This window comes from Oncorhynchus clarkii, chromosome 3, assembly GCF_045791955.1.
Source record: "Oncorhynchus clarkii lewisi isolate Uvic-CL-2024 chromosome 3, UVic_Ocla_1.0, whole genome shotgun sequence".
Taxonomy (NCBI): Eukaryota; Metazoa; Chordata; class Actinopteri; order Salmoniformes; family Salmonidae; genus Oncorhynchus; species Oncorhynchus clarkii.
In genome coordinates, this window is record NC_092149.1 from 90,392,699 (window position 1) to 90,410,799 (window position 18,101).

The 18,101-nt window shown below is 42.9% G+C and overlaps 1 protein-coding gene across 1 annotated transcript; it reads left to right on the forward strand.

Moving 5' to 3' along the window:
* Positions 1-1,999: 1,999 nt before the first annotated feature.
* On the forward strand, positions 2,000-17,149 carry LOC139406208 (protein SIX6OS1). Its single transcript, XM_071148714.1, has 14 exons — positions 2,000-2,386; positions 2,479-2,535; positions 6,488-6,614; positions 9,856-9,945; positions 10,068-10,255; positions 10,751-10,784; positions 11,315-11,420; positions 11,711-11,825; positions 12,197-12,246; positions 14,033-14,223; positions 15,979-16,129; positions 16,217-16,261; positions 16,364-16,391; positions 16,596-17,149. Exons 1-14 carry the CDS (start codon positions 2,335-2,337, stop codon positions 16,739-16,741), a joined length of 1,380 nt encoding a protein of 459 aa, XP_071004815.1. The 5' UTR covers positions 2,000-2,334; the 3' UTR covers positions 16,742-17,149.
* Positions 17,150-18,101: the final 952 nt, after the last annotated feature.

The following is an 18,101-nucleotide window of genomic DNA, read 5'->3' on the forward strand; positions in this document are numbered from 1 at the left end:
GCAAAGACTTATAGATGACCTGGAGCCAGTGAGTTTCGCGACGAATATGTAGCGAGGCCAGCCGATGAGAGTGTACAGGTCGCAGTGGTGGGTGGTATATGGTGACAAAACGGATGGCACTGTGATAGACTGCATCCACTTTGCTGAGTAGAGTGTTGGAGGCTATTTTGTAAATGACATCGCCGAAGTCAAGGATCAGTAGGATGATCAGTTTTACGAGGGTATGTTTGGCAGCAGGAGTGACGGATGCTTTGTTGCGAAATAGGATGCCGATTCTAGATTTAATTTTGGTTTGGAGATGCTTAATATGAGTCTGGAAGTCAGAACGGTCCAGAGTAGTGATGCTAGTCGGGAGGGCGGGTGAGGGCAGCGATTGGTTGAAGAGCGTGCATTTAGTTTTACTAGCGTTTAAGAGCAGTTGGAGACCACGGAAGGAGTGTTGTATGGCATTGAAGCTAGTTTGGAGGTTTGTTAACACAGTGTCCAAAGAAGGGCCAGATGTATACAGAATGGTGTCGTCTGCGTAGAGGTGGATCAAGCAATCACCCGCAGCAAGAGTGACATCATTGATGAAAAGGGTCGGCCCGAGAATTGAACCCTGTGGTACCACCATAGAGATTGCCAGAGGTCCAGACAACAGGACCTCCGATTTGACACACTGAACTCTATCTGAGAAGTCGTTGGTGAACGAGGCGAGGCAGTCATTTGAGAAACCAAGGCTGTTGAGTCTGCCGATAAGAATACGGTGATTGATCGAGTCGAAAGCCTTAGCATGGTATTTTAACTGACAACCAACTCACCATGTTAATCTCCACCTTGGACATGAGGGTGGCAACACATTGATGCCAACCCAATCTTCTGCAAAGTGGAAAATCAATCATGAGCACAGGTCATGGTCTTCTTCTTTGGTATAACGGCATTCGCAAGAATTATATGTGCATTCCGCCACCTACTGTACAGGTGGATAATAAAGATCCGAAAAGGTAAAAATGCTGAAAAATATAATAATAGATTCCATAAACTATCAATAACGAAATGTTAATTAAACTAAATAATCCTGCGTTTCGGATGCAGATATGATGTCCAGCTTCTTAGAAACATGTACAATACAATTAATAACTGTGGCTATAAATGCTACAAAATCCACCTTCTTCACAACATTTGCAACTTGTTGTGTTGTATCCGCCACCATGTCTTCTTCAAAACTGTTGCCACTCCAACACCTCCACATAGGAGATTTGCTGTACAGCCCTGATCCTTGACATGCAACCTCTTTCACTCTAACAGGGCACTCTGGGAATTCAGGAATATGATCCCGACCACAGTTGAAACATTTTACATTCACGGACTCTAAAATAACACATTCCTACCGTCTGCAAAGACTTGGCACATGGACAAATTATTACACTTCTTTGCATTAGATCAGGTTTTGCACAAATGCTCTTACAGCATATCTTATATATCCCAACTTTACAGAGGGTGATAAATACACATTAAACATCAACAATACAGATCAACTTGGATCCTTTTCCCCATTCTCCTTACGGGTCAAGTCACGTGCATTAACTACTCCTGGAATTTCTTACCTAAGATATTGATTATCAATGTCCATCGGGACGGCAGCGATAACACCTTTTTACCGGTGCCCTGCTCTGAAAATCTAAGCTGTCCACTTCATGCGTCGATAATTTCGACGCAATAATTTATATTATTGGACTTCACTGTAGTCACTTCACTCATCTTTCTCGCTAACTGTACTCGAAGTGCTTTCAACTTCAAACGACACTTCTGCTTCCCTCCTTCCTCCCACTACCCCGCATTGGCACGTTTCAACCAGCGCGTCAAGGTTTGACAATAAGAATGTAAAGTGTTTTGTCGCCACCAGCTGTACCTATAAAAGAGAAAAAGGACAACCATTCGATTAATGAATAGGTTCCGGTTGCAGGTCCCGCTTGCAGGTTCCGGTGGTAGATGGCGCCAAAGCGCTGCGCTGGAGTTGAAGACGGACAGCCGCGCGCGCGTGGTCGCCTTAACAACGCAGTCGACGCAGATGGTAACTGACGTAACGCTTAGTTCGCTAGCGCGTCAAGTCAGTCAGTCAGTCAGTCAGCTATAGCCAAGATTTAAAATACATATATATATTTTTTAAATGATTTGTAGCCTAAACGTTTGTGTTGAAAGTGAGCTGTAGTTTCGTTTTTTGCCTGCCAAAAACGTTTTAATTCTTTGTTTTACTGCTGCACCTTGCTTAATAAAGGTGTATGTAATGCTAGCTAGCTAACAGCTTGCTAACTGTTAACCGTTTGACCGCCCCTGTTTGTGAGACCTATTGAAATGGATGACCATGATTCCCTGGGCAGTATGGACAGCTTACTTCTCCAGCTAGGTATGTTTTCAACTTTGACCTTTATTCCACTATACCCTAACCATAGCCAGAGTTCAATGGCTAACTGGTTGCTTTTCTTTGCTGATTTATAGCTCTGCAAACCAGGGACATTGCTCAGAAGAGGGATCAGATCAATCAACAGATTCAAAGTAAGTGATGGTGTCGCCTCACAGAAGGCAGCTAGCGATATGGGGTGACTGGCTATCTCATGGTGACAGATTCAAGCCCCGCTCCAGCTGTTAACAGCTACATTGGTGTCAGAAGTGGGATAACGTTAGTCCATCACTTTTATGTGAATTCTGCTCCACAGGGGACCATGGTACTATTCAGTATGTGCTATAATGCCCCGGGGGGTGGTTGAATTCTGGGGGGAATGTCAATGATATAATCTCTGTACTTATAGACCAAATATTGTCATTACATCCAATAGTGATTTTGCTTTGTGATTACTGAATTGCACTTGACAGAATGCCAATGGAGATGTGGTTGGCAGGAACCACAGCTGCCAAGTAAAAGTATTGAATGAAGGTGGTTTCCACCTCATCAGTTACCATTGCAGCAATGGCTGCTCACATTTCAGGAAATTGTCCTTATGGAACTGTCCACGGCAAGGATTCACAGGGCCAGGGTGTCCACCCTGGACACCTGGGAAAAAAGCAGCAGCGAACATTTCAGAACTTTTATCCAACAGACCTGTACATCCATGAACGGATCTCTATCATTTGTAACTATTTCTGATGTATGTATTGTGATGTATTGTTTAATAGATGTACTATGTAAGGTATATTTATGTATCTGTTTTTATTTCACAAGAGATTTTAAATATATTCAGATTTCGGAGTGCGGGGTGGTAGTTTTTAAAATATTCATACAATGGGGTCCCAAATTATTGACCCCCTTAAAAAATATGAGCAATAATGACTGTAGAATAAATCATTAAAATACTGAGCTACAGTTGAAGTCGGAAGTTTACATACACCTTAGCCAAATACATTTAAACTCAGTGTTTCACAATTCCTGACATTTAATCCTAGTAAAAAATTCCCTTTCTTAGGTCAGTTAGGATCACCACTTTATTTTAAGAATGTGGAATGTCAGAATAATAGTAGAGATAATTATTTCTTTCAGCTTTTATTTCTTTCATCACATTCCCAGTGGGTCAGAAGTTTACATAAACTCAATTAGTATTTAGTAGCATTGCCTTTAAATTATTTAACCTGGGTCAAATGTTTCAGGTAGCCTTCCACAAGCTTCCCACAATAAGTTGGTGAATTTTGGCCCATCCCTCCTGACAGAGCTGGTGTATCTGAGTCAGGTTTGTAGGCCTCCTGACAGAGCTGGTGTATCTGAGTCAGGTTTGTAGGCCTCCTGACAGAGCTGGTGTAACTGAGTCAGGTTTGTAGGCCTCCTGACAGAGCTGGGGTAACTGAGTCAGGTTTGTAGGCCTCCTGACAGAGCTGGTGTATCTGAGTCAGGTTTGTAGGCCTCCTGACAGAGCTGGTGTAACTGAGTCAGGTTTGTAGGCCTCCTGACAGAGCTGGGGTAACTGAGTCAGGTTTGTAGGCCTCCTGACAGAGCTGGGGTAACTGAGTCAGGTTTGTAGGCCTCCTGACAGAGCTGGGGTAACTGAGTCAGGTTTGTAGGCCTCCTGACAGAGCTGGTGTAACTGAGTCAGGTTTGTAGGCCTCCTGACAGAGCTGGGGTAACTGAGTCAGGTTTGTAGGCCTCCTGACAGAGCTGGGGTAACTGAGTCAGGTTTGTAGGCCTCCTGACAGAGCTGGGTAACTGAGTCAGGTGTGTAGGCATCCTGACAGAGCTGGGGTAACTGAGTCAGGTTTGTAGGCCTCCTGACAGAGCTGGTGTAACTGAGTCAGGTTTGTAGGCCTCCTGACAGAGCTGAGGTAACTGAGTCAGGTTTGTAGGCCTTTTTGCTCTCACATGCCTTTTCAGTTCTGCCCACAAATCTTCTATAGGATTGAGGTCAGGACCTCAAGTGAGTGATGCCCACTCCAATACCTTGACTTTTTGTCCTTAAGCCATTTTGCCACAACGTTGGAAATATGCTTGGGGTCATTGTCCATTTGGGAGACCCATTTGCGACCAAGCTTGAACTTCTTGACTGATGTCTTGAGATGTTGCTTCAATATATCCACATAATTTTCCTACCTCATGATACCATCTATTTTGTGAAGTGCACCGGCCCATCCTGCAGTAAAGCACAACCACAACATGATGCTGCCACCCCCGTTCTTCACGGTTGGGATGGTGTTCTTCGGCTTGCAAGCTTCTCCCCTTTTCCTCAAAACATAGTACGATAGTCATTATGTACGATCTTTTTTCCCCATGTGCAGTCGCAAACTGTAGTCTGTTTTTTTTATGGCGGTTTTGGAGCAATGGCTTCTTCCTTGCAGAGCGGCCTTTCAGGTTATGTCGATATAGGACTCGTTTTACTATGAATATAGATACTTTTGTACCTGTTTCCTCCAGCATCTTCACAAGGTCCTTTGCTGTTGTTCTGGGATTTATTTGCACTTTTCGCACCAAAGTGAAATCAAATCAAATTTTATTTGTCACATACACATGGTTAGCAGATGTTAATGCGAGTGTAGCGAAATGCTTGTGCTTCTAGTTCCGACAATGCAGTAATAACCAACGAGTAATCTAACCTAACAATTTCACAACAACTACCTTATACACACAAGTGTAAAGGGATAAAGAATATGTACATAAAGATATGAATGAGTGATGGTACAGAACGGCATAGGCAAGATGCAGTAGATAGTATAGAGTACAGTATATACATATGAGATGAGTAATGTAGGGTATGTAAACATTATATTAAGTGGCATTGTTTAAAGTGGCTAGTGATACATTTTTTACATCAATTTTTCCATGATTAAAGTGGCTGGAGTTGAGTCAGTATGTTGGCAGCAGCTACTCAATGTTAGTGATGGCTGTTTAACAATCTGATGGCCTTGAGATAGAAGCTGTTTTTCAGTCTCTCGGTCCCTGCTTTGATGCACCTGTACTGACCTCGCCTTCTGGATGATAGAGGGGTGAACAGGCAGTGGCTCGGGTGGTTGTTGTCCTTGATGATCTTTATGGCCTTCCTGGGACATCGGGTGCTGTAGGTGTCCTGGAGGGCAGGTAGTTTGCCCCCGGTGATGCATTGGGCAGACCTCACTACCTTCTGGAGAGCCTTACGGTTGTGGGCGGAGCAGTTGCCGTACCAGGCGGTGATACAGCCTGACAGGATGCTCTCAATTGTGTATCTGGTGACAAGCCAAATTTCTTCAGCCTCCTGAGGTTGAAGAGGTGCTGCTGCGCCTTCTTCACCACGCTGTCTGTGTGGGTGGACCAATTCAGTTTGTCTGTGATGTGTACGCCGAGGAACTTAAAACGTACTACCCTCTCCACTACTGTCCCGTCGATGTGGATAGGGGGGTGCTCCCCTTGGCAGCGATTACAGCCTCAAGTCTTCTTGGGTATGACGCTACAAGCTTGGCACACCTGTATTTGGGGAGTTTCTCCCATTCTTCTCTGCAGATCCTCTAAAGCTCTGTCAGGTTGGATGGGGTAGCTCTGCACAGCTATTTTCAGGTCTCTCCAGAGATGTTTGATCGGGTTCAAGTCCGGGCACTGGCTGGGCCACTCAAGGACATTGAGACTTGTCACGAAGTCACTCTTGCGTTGTCTTGGCAGTGTGCTTAAGGTCATTGTCCTGTTGGAAGGTGAACCTTCTCCCTCATTCTGAGATCCTGAGCTCTTTGGATCAGGTTTTCATCAATGATCTATTTGTACTTTGCTCCGTTCATCTTTCCCTCAATCCTGACTAGTCTCCCTGCCACTGAAAAACATCCCCAAAGCATGATGCTGCCACCACCATGCTTCACCATAGGGATGGTTCCAGGTTTCCTTTACTCTGTACCTATGAATTGAAAAACTTGATGAAACAAAAAAGAAGTGGGACAATCCTACAGTCTCTCAGGCCTTTAATAACATCATATCAAGGGCAGGCCATAGGTAACAATTTCTGTTGTGGTTGTCTTATGTTTTAGCTGTGTGGTGTTCATTAATCAGTTTATTTTATTTTCTCACCAGTCGGCAAAGCCAATGTTGCTGAGAAGAAATCCTACGTCATAGGGATCCAGAAAAACATCAGGAAGCTCGAGGAGGAATCTCATCATAAGCAGAACATTGTGAAGCATCTCAAAGGCAATACGAAAAGGTAAAGCAAAAGTTTGTTGTGTTTTTTGTAGGTGGGTATAAATAATGGGGCCATTGTGTGACATTGGAATCAACATTTCAAAATGGTTTGAAACAAAAATAGAAAGGTTTTCATGCAGTTCCACATGTGTACTTAGACTAGAGGAATGCAAGTGAATATATGCCCATAACTATACATACTTTAAGCAGGGTTCATCAAGTCAAATTCAAGGACTTTCAATGACTTTTTTAAGTACTTCATTATAATTTTCAAGGACCTCAATGTTGTACAATCAGTTGTTTAACAACTGTACATAATAATTTAGAACCCCCTCCTCCTCGTCAATAGTAGGACCATTACCACTTTGAGAATAAGGATATAGAGCCCCCTCAATAGAAGGTAGGCCATTACCACTTTAAGAATAAGGATATAGAACCCCCTCAATAGAAGGTAGACCATTACCACTTTAAGAATAAGGATATAGAACCCCCTCCCCCTCAATAGAAGGTAGGGCCATTACCACTTTAATAATAAGGATATAGAACCCCCTCAATAGAAGGTAGACCATTACCACTTTAAGAATAAGGATATAGAGCCCCCTCAATAGAAGGTAGACCATTACCACTTTAAGAATAAGGATATAGAATCCCCTCCCCCTCAATAGAAGGTAGGCCATTACCACTTTAAGAATAAGGATATAGAGCCCCCTCAATAGAAGGTAGGCCATTACCACTTTAAGAATAAGGATATAGAATCCCCTCCCCCTCAATAGAAGGTAGACCATTACCACTTTAAGAATAAGGATATAGAGCCCCCTCAATAGAAGGTAGACCATTACCACTTTAAGAATAAGGATATAGAATCCCCTCCCCCTCAATAGAAGGTAGACCATTACCACTTTAAGAATAAGGATATAGAATCCCCTCCCCCTCAATAGAAGGTAGGCCATTACCACTTTAAGAATAAGGATATAGAGCCCCCTCAATAGAAGGTAGACCATTACCACTTTAAGAATAAGGATATAGAATCCCCTCCCCCTCAATAGAAGGTAGACCATTACCACTTTAAGAATAAGGATATAGAGCCCCCTCAATAGAAGGTAGACCATTACCACTTTAAGAATAAGGATATAGAATCCCCTCCCCCTTAATAGAAGGTAGGCCATTACCACTTTAAGAATAAGGATATAGAACACCCTCCCCCTCAATAGAAGGTAGACCATTACTACTTTAAGAATAAGGATATAGAACCCCCTCCCCCTCAATAGAAGGTAGACCATTACCACTTTAAGAATAAGGATATAGAGCCCCCTCAATAGAAGCTGGACCATTACCACTTTAAGAATAAGGATATAGAGCCCCCTCAATAGAAGGTAGACCATTACCACTTTAAGAATAAGGATATAGAACCCCCTCCCCCTCAATAGAAGGTAGGGCCATTACCACTTTAAGAATAAGGATATAGAACCCCCTCCTCCCCCTCAATAGAAGGTAGACCATTACCACTTTAAGAATAAGGATATAGAACCCCCTCCCCCTCAATAGAAGGTAAAAACCTTTCAATTGAAGCAGTGGGAAACAAACGAAAGTGGCGACATTCGGGAAGTATTCAGACCCCTTGAATTTCCACATTTTGTTACGGTACAGCCTTATTCTAAAATGGATTAAATAATTGTTTCCCCTCATTAATCTGCATACAATACCAATAATGAAAAAACAAAAACAGGTTTTTAGAATTTTATGCAAATTAATAAAAATGTACAAAACGGAAATATCACATTTACATAAGTATTCAGACTCTTTACTCAGTACTTTGTTGATGCACCTTTGGCAGTGATTACAGCCTCCAGTCTTCTTGGGTATGACACTACAAGCTTGGCACACCTGTATTTGGTGAGTTTCTCCCATTCTTCTCTGCAGATCCTCTCAAGCTCTGTCAGGTTGGATGGGGAGCGTTGCTGAGCAGCCATTTTCAGGTCTCTCCAGAGATGTTCGATCGGGTTCAAGTCCAGGCTCTGGCTGGGCCACTCAAAGACATTGAGACTTGTCACAAACCCACTCTTGTGTTGTCTTGGCTGGTAGGCCATAAAAGCTCACAGAACGGGACCGCCGAGTGCTGAAGTATGTAGCGCATCTGTCTTCGGTTGCAACACTCACTACCAAGTTCCAAACTGCCTCTTGAAGCAACGTCAGCATAATAACTGTTCGTTAGGAGCTTCATGAAATGGGTTTCCGTGGACAAGCAGCCACACACAAGCCTAAGATCACCATGGGTTTCCGTGGACAAGCAGCCACACACAAGCCTAAGATCACCATGCTCAATGCCAAGTGTCGTGTGGAGTGGTGTAAAGCTCGTCGCCATTGGACTCAGCAGTAGAAACGCGTACTGTGATGAATCACGCTTCACCATCTGGCAGTCCGGCGGACAAATCTGGGTTTGCCGGATGCCAGGAGAACGCTACATGCCCTAATGCATATTGTCAACTGTAAAGTTAGATGGAGGAGGAATAATGGTTTGTGGCTCTTTTTCATGGTTTGGGCTAAGTCTCTTAGTTCCAGTGGAGGGAAATCTTAATGCTACAGCATATAATTATATTCTAGACTGTGCTTCCAAATTTGTAGCAACACTTTTGGCAAGGCCCTTTCCTGTTTCAGCATGACAATTCCCCCGCACAAAGCGAGGTCCATACAGAAATGGTTTGTCAAGATCAGTGATCAGTGTGGAATAACTTGACTTGCCTGCACAGAGCCCTGACCTCAACCCCATCGAACACCTTTAGGATGATTTGGAACGCCGACTGTTAGCCAGGCCTAACCGCCCAACATCAGTGCCCAACCTCACTAATGCTCTTTTGGCTGAATGGAATTAGATGTTCGACGAGCAGGTGTCCACATACTTCTGGTCATGTAGTGTAGGTTGGTACCCTAGTTTATAGAAAGACCCATGTACAGCCAGGCCTGTAGTGTAGGTTGGTACTCTAGTTTATATAAAGATCCATGTACAACCAGGCATGTAGTGTAGTTTGGTACCCTATTATATAGAAAGACCCATTTACAGCCAGGTCTGCCCTAGCTTTGGATTGCATTCACAAAACATATCAGAGTAGCAGTGCTGATCTAGGATCAGTTTTACCCTCTACAGTAGATGATAATTAATATCATTATATAGACGGGGGGACGTGATCCTGGACAGCACTCTGAGACACTTTGTGAATGCAGGCCCTGCTGTGAATTATTGTATCATGGTACCCCCTCTCTTGCAGTCTAAAGGGAACTAACGGCCTCCTGCTGCAGTATGAGAAGACGCTGCAGGCTGAATTGGAGAGGAGGCGAGACAACTGTAATCAAGACATGTAGGCCTACATTTTGTCTTGACATTTACATCATGGTCATTTACAGTGAAAAAGCACAGAATTATTAGACAACCCGTAACACTGAATCAGCTATACTTAGGCCTCCAATGTGTCTGCTGTAGGAAAGTGTACCAGGAGAGAATAGAGCGCTACAGGAAGGTTTTCCAGCAGCACAAAGAGAGTTACTGCCAGAACCCTCTGGCCAAGCAGCTGCTGATGATTCAGTCAGGAAAAGAAGAGCTGGAAAGCAGGATCAAAGCTTGTGAGGACCAGATAACAGCCAAAGAGAAGGCTCTGCAGGATCTACTAGGTAACTACTAGGACAATGATTCCTTACAGTAAACACACCTGACGCAACTTGTCAACCAGTCATCAAGCCCTGGATTTCATCTTTATTTAACTAAGCAAGTCAGTTAAGAACAAATTCTTATTTACAATGACAGCCTTGTTCAGGGGCAGAACGACAGATTTTTACCTTGTCAGCTTGGGGATTCGATCTTGCAACCTTTCGGTTACTGGCCCAATGCTCTAACCACTAGGCTACCTGCCGCCCCAAACCCCAATCAGGTGACTTTGCCCGGTGTGCTGCTGGCTGTACCGGAGGACTGGAGTTGGGAAACTGGATTTTTAAAAATGTATTTAACTAGGCAAGTCAGAAACACTGTACTCGGTAACCAAATGGTAACCAAATGGTAACCAATATCCTCTACTAGGTAACTAACACGTTTTAGTCCACTGAATTTCCTGTGTCTTTGGTTTGATGTACAGTACAAAGAAGTACAAGCTTATTTCTTTCTTCCCTCAGGTCAAACATTGTCCATCGAAAACCCATTGGAAAGGTATCCTTTTGCACAGTTAATGTCAACCGAAACTTACTGACATGCAAAACGATTATGGTTGAGCCGATAAATGATGAAATTGAATATGGTGATATTTGACATTGACAATATGTCGGGAAGTGCAAGAAGGTATATTGTGATGTTCAAGACCATACTTTACTTGAACAGTTTTATTTGTTAGGCTGTATCAATATGGTAAATGAAGTCTAAATAAATTAACTAAGCCTTATTTTTTCACCACACAAAGATTATTTAATGAGAATGTGATTATAATATCGTATAAAATATTAACTATTGTAGTCTGGAATGATATAGTCATTACCAGCCCAAAATGATTATATCAGGTATTGCAATATTTGGAGTATCATATGGTAAAAGAGCTCACCCCAGATATTTAATTTCAGAATTGGTTAGGGTTAAGTTAAGGGTCAGTTCTAGATTTTGATGAGTGGTTTTATAGGTCAGGAGTGTCCTTATTGCCTCTGAAAGTGTGTCAGATAAGGTGAGCAGTTCTCAACTTTTCTGTCCAGCATCTCTGGTCTATTGACGGCAGCAGAGTCTCACAGACAGTCATCGGCTCAGACTGAGGATGACCATCAGTCTCCACTAGACATCTCCTCCCTCCATGTTTCCCAGGTATATATATCTCTCCTCCTCCCTCCATCTCTCCCAGGTATCTATCTCTCTCATCTTCCTCCTATCTCTCCCAGGTATCTATCTCTCTCATCCTCCTCCCATCTCTTCCAGGTATCTATCTTTTTCCTCCTTCCATTTCTCCCAGGTAGCTATCTCCAACCTCCTATCTCTCCCAAGTCTCTCTCTCCTCCTCCCATCTCTCCAAGCCTAAGGTATCTTTAGCCTGGATGCTGGGACTCAGTTCAGTCTAGACAAGAGTGGTCAGTCATCCTCCTCTGGTCCTTTTGCAGGATGGCCATGAGAAACACGGAGAGGGAATTGAAGAGCATCTAGAGAAGACCGTTGCTCACCCTCCATCACAAGAAGACACACACTGTGACCTGTGGTCATACCCAGAGGCAATGGGTAGGATCTTCAATGGTTAGGATCTTGAATGGTTAGGATCTTCAATGGTTGGGATATTCAATGGGTAGGATATTCAATGGTTGGGATATTCAATGGTTAGGATCTTCAATTGTTAGGATCTTCAATGGTTAGGATCTTCAATGGTTAGGATCTTCAATGGGTAGGATCTTCAATGGGTAGGATCTTCAATGGGTAGGATCTTCAATGGTTAGGATCTTCAATGGGTAGGATCTTCAATGGTTAGGATCTTCAATGGTTAGGATCTTCAATGGGTAGGATCTTCAATGCTTCATTTCTGGGCTTTCACTTTTTGGGCCCATTTCCAGTTTAAATTGATTCTGGTGGTAAAATGTTTTAAATCCGTCCTCCAGATGGAATACACGCTTCAGACCAGGAGGAGGGAAGTTTACTAGAGGAACAGGTCTGCTCTTTATTATTAGAATATAATAATATCAGTATTCAACAACGTGGTACTGCAGTAAAATCACACTCCAAATAACATCAGCATCAGTTAGAAGAGAACATGGACACAGACCTATTCAGTGACAGGACACTGATGAAGTACTGTGCTGTAGATTCATGATTCTGTTATATACGGCATACAGTTGTGCGTCCCAAATGGCTCCCTATTCCCTTAAAGTGTACTCTGCACTACTTTTGATCAGTGCCCAAGGCTCTGGTTAAAAGTAGTGCACTATATAAGGAATAGAGTGCCATTTAGGAGGCCACGTAACGCTCTTGTTATACAGTGCATTCTGAAAGTATTCAGACCCCTTCACTTTTTCCACATTTTGTAACCTTACAGCCTTATTCTAAAATTGATTAAATTTGATGTTTTCCTCATCAATATACACACACTACCCCATAATGACAAAGCAAAAGCAGGTTTTTAGAAATGTTTTCTAATCTATTAAAAATAAAAAACAGAAATACCTTATTTATCAAAATTGAGCTCAGGCCCATCCTGTTTCCATTGATCATCCTTGAACTTAAATTCAATTGATTGGACATGATTTGGAAAGACATACACCTGTCTATATAAGGTCCCACAGTTGATAGTGCATGCCAGAGCAAAAACCAAGCCATGAGGTCAAAGGAATTCTCCGTAGAGCTCTGAGACAGGATTGTGTCGAAGCACAGATATGGGGAAGGGTACCAAAACACAGTGGCCTCCATCATTCTTAAAAGGAAGAAGTTTGGAACCACCAAGACTCTTCCTAGAGCTGGCCGTCCAGCCAAACTGAGCAATCAGAGGAGAAGGGCCTTGGACATGGAGCTAACCAAGAACCTAATGGTCACTCTGACAGAGCTCTAGAGTTCCTCATGGGATGAACTTTCCAGAAGGACAACCATCTCTGCAGCACTCCACCAATCAGGCCTTTATACTAGAGTGACCAGATGGAAGCCACTTCTCAGTAAAAGGCACATGACAGCCCGCTTAGAGTTAGCCAAAAGTCACCTAAAGCACTCTCAGACCATGAGAAACAACATTCTCTCATCTGATGAAACCAAGATTGAAATCTTTGGCCTGAAAGACAAGCGTCACGTCTGGAGGAAACCTGGCACCATCCCTACTGTGAAGCATGGTGGTGGCAGCATCATGCTGTGGAAATGTTTTTCAGTGGCAGGCAGACTAGTCAGGCTTGAGGGAAAGATGAACTGAGCAAAGTACAGAGAGATCCTTGATGAAAACCTGCTCCAGAGCCCTCAGGATCTCAGAATGAGGCAAAGTTTCACCTTTCAAAAGGACAACGACACTAAACACACAGCCAAGACAACGGAGGAGTGGCTTCAGGACAAGTCTCTGAGTGGCCCAGCCACAGCCCGGACTTAAAGCCAATCAAACATCTCTGGAGAGTCCTGAAAATAGCTGTGTAGCAACGCTCCCCATCCAACCTGACAGAGCTTGAGAGGATCTGCAGAGAAGAATGGGAGAAACTCCACAAATACAGGTGTGCCAAGCTTGTAACGTCATACTCAAGAAGACTTGTGATATTTCGTTTTTTATTTTTTTTATAAATTCGCAAACATGAAAAAAACAAACAGTTTTTTGCTTTGTCATTATGGGGTATTGTGTGTAGATTGATGAGAGGGGAAAACAATTTAATCTATTTTAGAATAAGGCTGTAACGTAACAAAAAAGTGAAGGGGTCTGAATACTTTCCAAATGTAAATATGCTATGTAACATCTGTTTGACTCTTCATAGAAGGAGTGTCTGAACACCTCCAGTACAGTGGGGATGGAGGAGGTGAAGGAGAGGGGGACTGAGGGAGGAGAAGAACAGCCTACACCCCTCATTACTGAGGCGGAGGAGAATGAAGGGATGGGAGCAGCATTCTCTCCTCAGACTCCTGCTAGAATGAAAGCTGTGTCCAGCACCCCAACCTTTTCCCTGAAGTAAGACATGCATAGTTAAAAGATGTTAACCTAGGCTGGGTCTGAGATGGCACCCAGGGCCCAGGTCAAAAGTAGTGCACCCTGGGCTCTGGTGAAAAGTAGTACACTACAGTCATGGCCAAAAGTTTTGAGAATGACACAAATATACATTTTTGAGTCTGCTGCCTCAGTTTGTATGATGGCAAGTTGCATATATTCCAGAATGTTATGAAGAGTGATCAGATTAATTGCAATTAATTGCAAAATCCCTCTTTGCCATGTAAATGAACTGAATCCCCAAAAAACATTTCCACTGCATTTCAGCCCTGCCACAAAAGGACCAGCTGACATCATGTCAGTGTTTCTCTCCTTAACACAGGTGTGAGTGTTGACGAGGACAAGGCTGGAGATCACTCTGTCATGCTGATTGAGTTCGAATAACAAACTGGAAGCTTCAAAAGAAGGGTGGTGCTTGGAATCATTGTTCTTCCTCTGTCATCCATGGTTACCTGCAAGGAAACACGTGCAGTCATTATTGCTTTGCACAAAAAGGGCTTCACAGGCAAGGATATTGCTGCCAGTAAGATTGCACCTAAATCAACCTTTCATCAAGAACTTCAAGGAAAGCGGTTCAATTGTTGTGAAGGCGGCTTCAGGGCGCCCAAGAAAGTCCAGCCAGCGCCAGAACCGTCTCCTAAAGTTGATTCAGCTGCGGGATCGGGGCACCACCAGTACAGAGCTTGCTCAGGAATGGCAGCAGGCAGCTGTGAGTGCATCTGCATGCACAGTGAAGACTTTTGGAGGATGGCCTGGTGTCAAGAAGGGCTGTAAAGAAGCCACTTCTCTCCAGGAAAAACATCAGGGACAGACTGATATTCTGCAAAAGGTACAGGGATTGGACTGCTGAGGACTGGAGTAAAATAATTTTCTCTGATGAATCCCCTTTCCGATTGTTTGGGGCATCCGGAAAAAAGCTTGTCCGGAGAAGACAAGGTGAGCGCTACCATCAGTCCTGTGTCATGCCAACAGTAAAGCATCCTGAGACCATTCATGTGTGGGGTTGCTTCTCAGCAAAGGGAGTGGGCTTACTCACAATTTTGCCTAAGAACACAGCCATGAATAAAGAATGGTACCAACACATCCTCCAAGAGCAACTTCTCCCAACCATCCAAGAAGGGTTTGGTTACGAACAATGCCTCTTCCAGCATGATGGAGCACCTTGCCATAAGGCAAAAGTGATAACTAAGTGGCTCGGGGAACAAAACATTGATATTTTGGGTCCATGGCCAGGAAACTCCCCAGACCTTAATTGAGAACTTGTGGTCAATCCTCAAGAGGCGGGTGGACAAACAAAACCCCACAAATTCTGACAAACTCCAAGCACTGATTATGCAAGAATGGGCTGCCATCAGTCAGGATGTGGCCCAGAAGTTAATTGACAGCATGCCAGGGTGGATTGCAGAGGTCTTGAAAAAGAAGGGTCAACACTGCAAATATTGACTCTTTGCATCAACTTCATGTAATTGTTAATAAAAGCCTTTGACCCTTATGAAATGCTTGTAATTATACTTCAGTAATCCATAGTAACATCTGACAAAAATATCTAAAGACACTGAAGCAGCAAACTTTGTGAAAATTAATATTTGTGTCATTCTCAAAACGTTTGGACACGACTGTACGGAGGGGAAAGGGTGCCATTTGAGATGCAGACCTCCCAGTTGTATATAAATGCTTACTTACTTATGTATATGAATGAGTCTTATATAATATCTCCAGCAGTAGCCACAGTGGGTCACCTTGTCAGCTAGACGGATCCACAGTGAAATCCCCAGGCTTCCTGTTCTCCATGAGCTCAGCTCCTAGCCCCACCACCCCCGACTTCTCTGGCTTCCACTGTGGCTTTGAACTGGGCTCAGGCCAGGAGGAAGTGAGGAAACATCAAAAACACTTTTTACAATGATGACCCATCCATCAATAACTTTATATTAAACTCTAACATTGTGTTTTGTTGTAGGAGCCTCCTTTCCCCTTCAGCAGCTCATATTTCAGCAGTGAAAAGGTACCATTATATGTTCTGTTATATGTTATTCTCTGTCGTGTCAGTATCAGACATAATGTGGAACTTGGCTAATTTATTACCTTTTTATTTTTGTCATCTTAGAAACCGTCAGGATCCAGATCGCCATCAGGTGGGAAATTCTGTCTGCTATTAATCAATTATACTTTTCAAAAGTGATTATTTTTTAGTTGCAGTGCTGATCTAGGATCAGTTTTGCCTTTAAAATGAAAATTAATGGACAGGGGGAAACTGATCCTTTATCGGAGACATTTTATAAATACAGACCCTGATGTGATTCTCCCTCTGTGTAATAGCAATATGTATGTTGTTGAAGGCTTCCTGTTTGCCCGGCCAGAGTCGGAGAAGTCAGAAGATGGATTTGAGTTCCCCTTCAGCTCTAAGAGTCCTGGTCAACCGTCAACCAGCAGAGAGAAGGGATCAGGGGCTGGGGACTCCTTCCCTTTCTCCTTTAACTTCTAGCACATCTTACTGTAAAACTTAATGTATGCTTCAAATGGCACCCTATTCCCTATATAGTGCACTACTTTTGCCCAGGGCCATGTAGTGTTCTAGGGCAATAGGGCGCCATTCCAGATTCTTCCACGTTACTGTACATGAGTTCCATTTCCTGTTTGGTTATTTCTAGAAATATGTAGAGGACTTCAACATAACTCTTTGTTGTTGTTATGCACTGTAGATCTGTTTTAGCCGTTGTTAATATTTACTCTAGTAATTAGTTGAATCAACTGTTGTATGAAAATTACTTCCTTATAAGATAAAGTACCATCTAGACTTAAACTTCGCTGTTTGTTCATAAATCATTTATAATTATTTAAAACTTAATTGTATTGATATTTAACTAAATAAAATCAGATAATTTGTGTTAAACTCTTGAAAGTTTTTATTTGACATTGTTGCCATCTGTATCAAAATGAATCACAATGATATTAAGTCACATTTCTAATTTGGGGACTATCACTATCCTAAACACGTCTTTTACAGACTGACTTGCCGAAGCAACAAATATACAAGAATACTACCAGAATGGTAATTCTCATGCTCAGTGTTCTGATTATACTGTAGGTGTCAGTGATCTGGCACACACACTGAATAACAGGTCAAATAAGATCACAAAACATACATTTGTGTCAAGTTGGCTGGATGTCCTTTGGGTGGTGGACCATTCTTGATACACACAGGAAACTGTTGAGCGTGAAAAACACACCAGCTTTGCAGTTCTTGACACAAACCGGTGTGCCTGGCACCTACTATTGCCTGTTAAAAGGCACTTAAATCTTTTGTCCCGTTCATTCACTCTCTGAATGGCACACATACACAATCCATGTCTTAATTGTCTCAAGGCTTAAAAATCCTTCTTTAACCTGTCTCCTCCCCTTCATCTACACTTATTGAAGTGGATTTAACAAGTGACATCAACAAGGGATCATAGCTTTCACCTGAATTCACCTGGTCAGTCTATGTCATGGAAAGAGCAGGTGTTCCTAATGTTCTGTAAACTCAGTGTAGACCAAATAGCGTAGTCAAGTAGATACAATATCGTCTAGTGTACTAGGTATGTTACACAGTACGGCTGGGAATCGCTAGGGACCTAACGATGCAATATTATCACGATACTTTGGTGGCGATACGATATATATTGTGATTCTCACGATTCTATACCGATTTAATTGTAATTTGCTGTTCCAAACATATTGCTCACCATATGCCTGCACCATACGTTTGCTGCAGAAGGACAGAGTTTTGATCAGTCATGGAAATAAAAGTCCTGAAAAAGAATTGGAACACAGAGAATTGAGTGCCGATGAATCCCTGAAGAGGG

Coding starts and splice junctions, on each gene's coding strand:
- LOC139406208 (XM_071148714.1), top strand. CDS start 2,335: ATGGATGACCATGATTCCCTGGGCAGTATGGACAGCTTACTTCTCCAG. Junction 16,262..16,363: donor CATATTTCAGCAGTGAAAAG/GTACCATTATAT, acceptor TTGTCATCTTAG/AAACCGTCAGGATCCAGATC. Junction 16,392..16,595: donor AGGATCCAGATCGCCATCAG/GTGGGAAATTCT, acceptor ATGTTGTTGAAG/GCTTCCTGTTTGCCCGGCCA.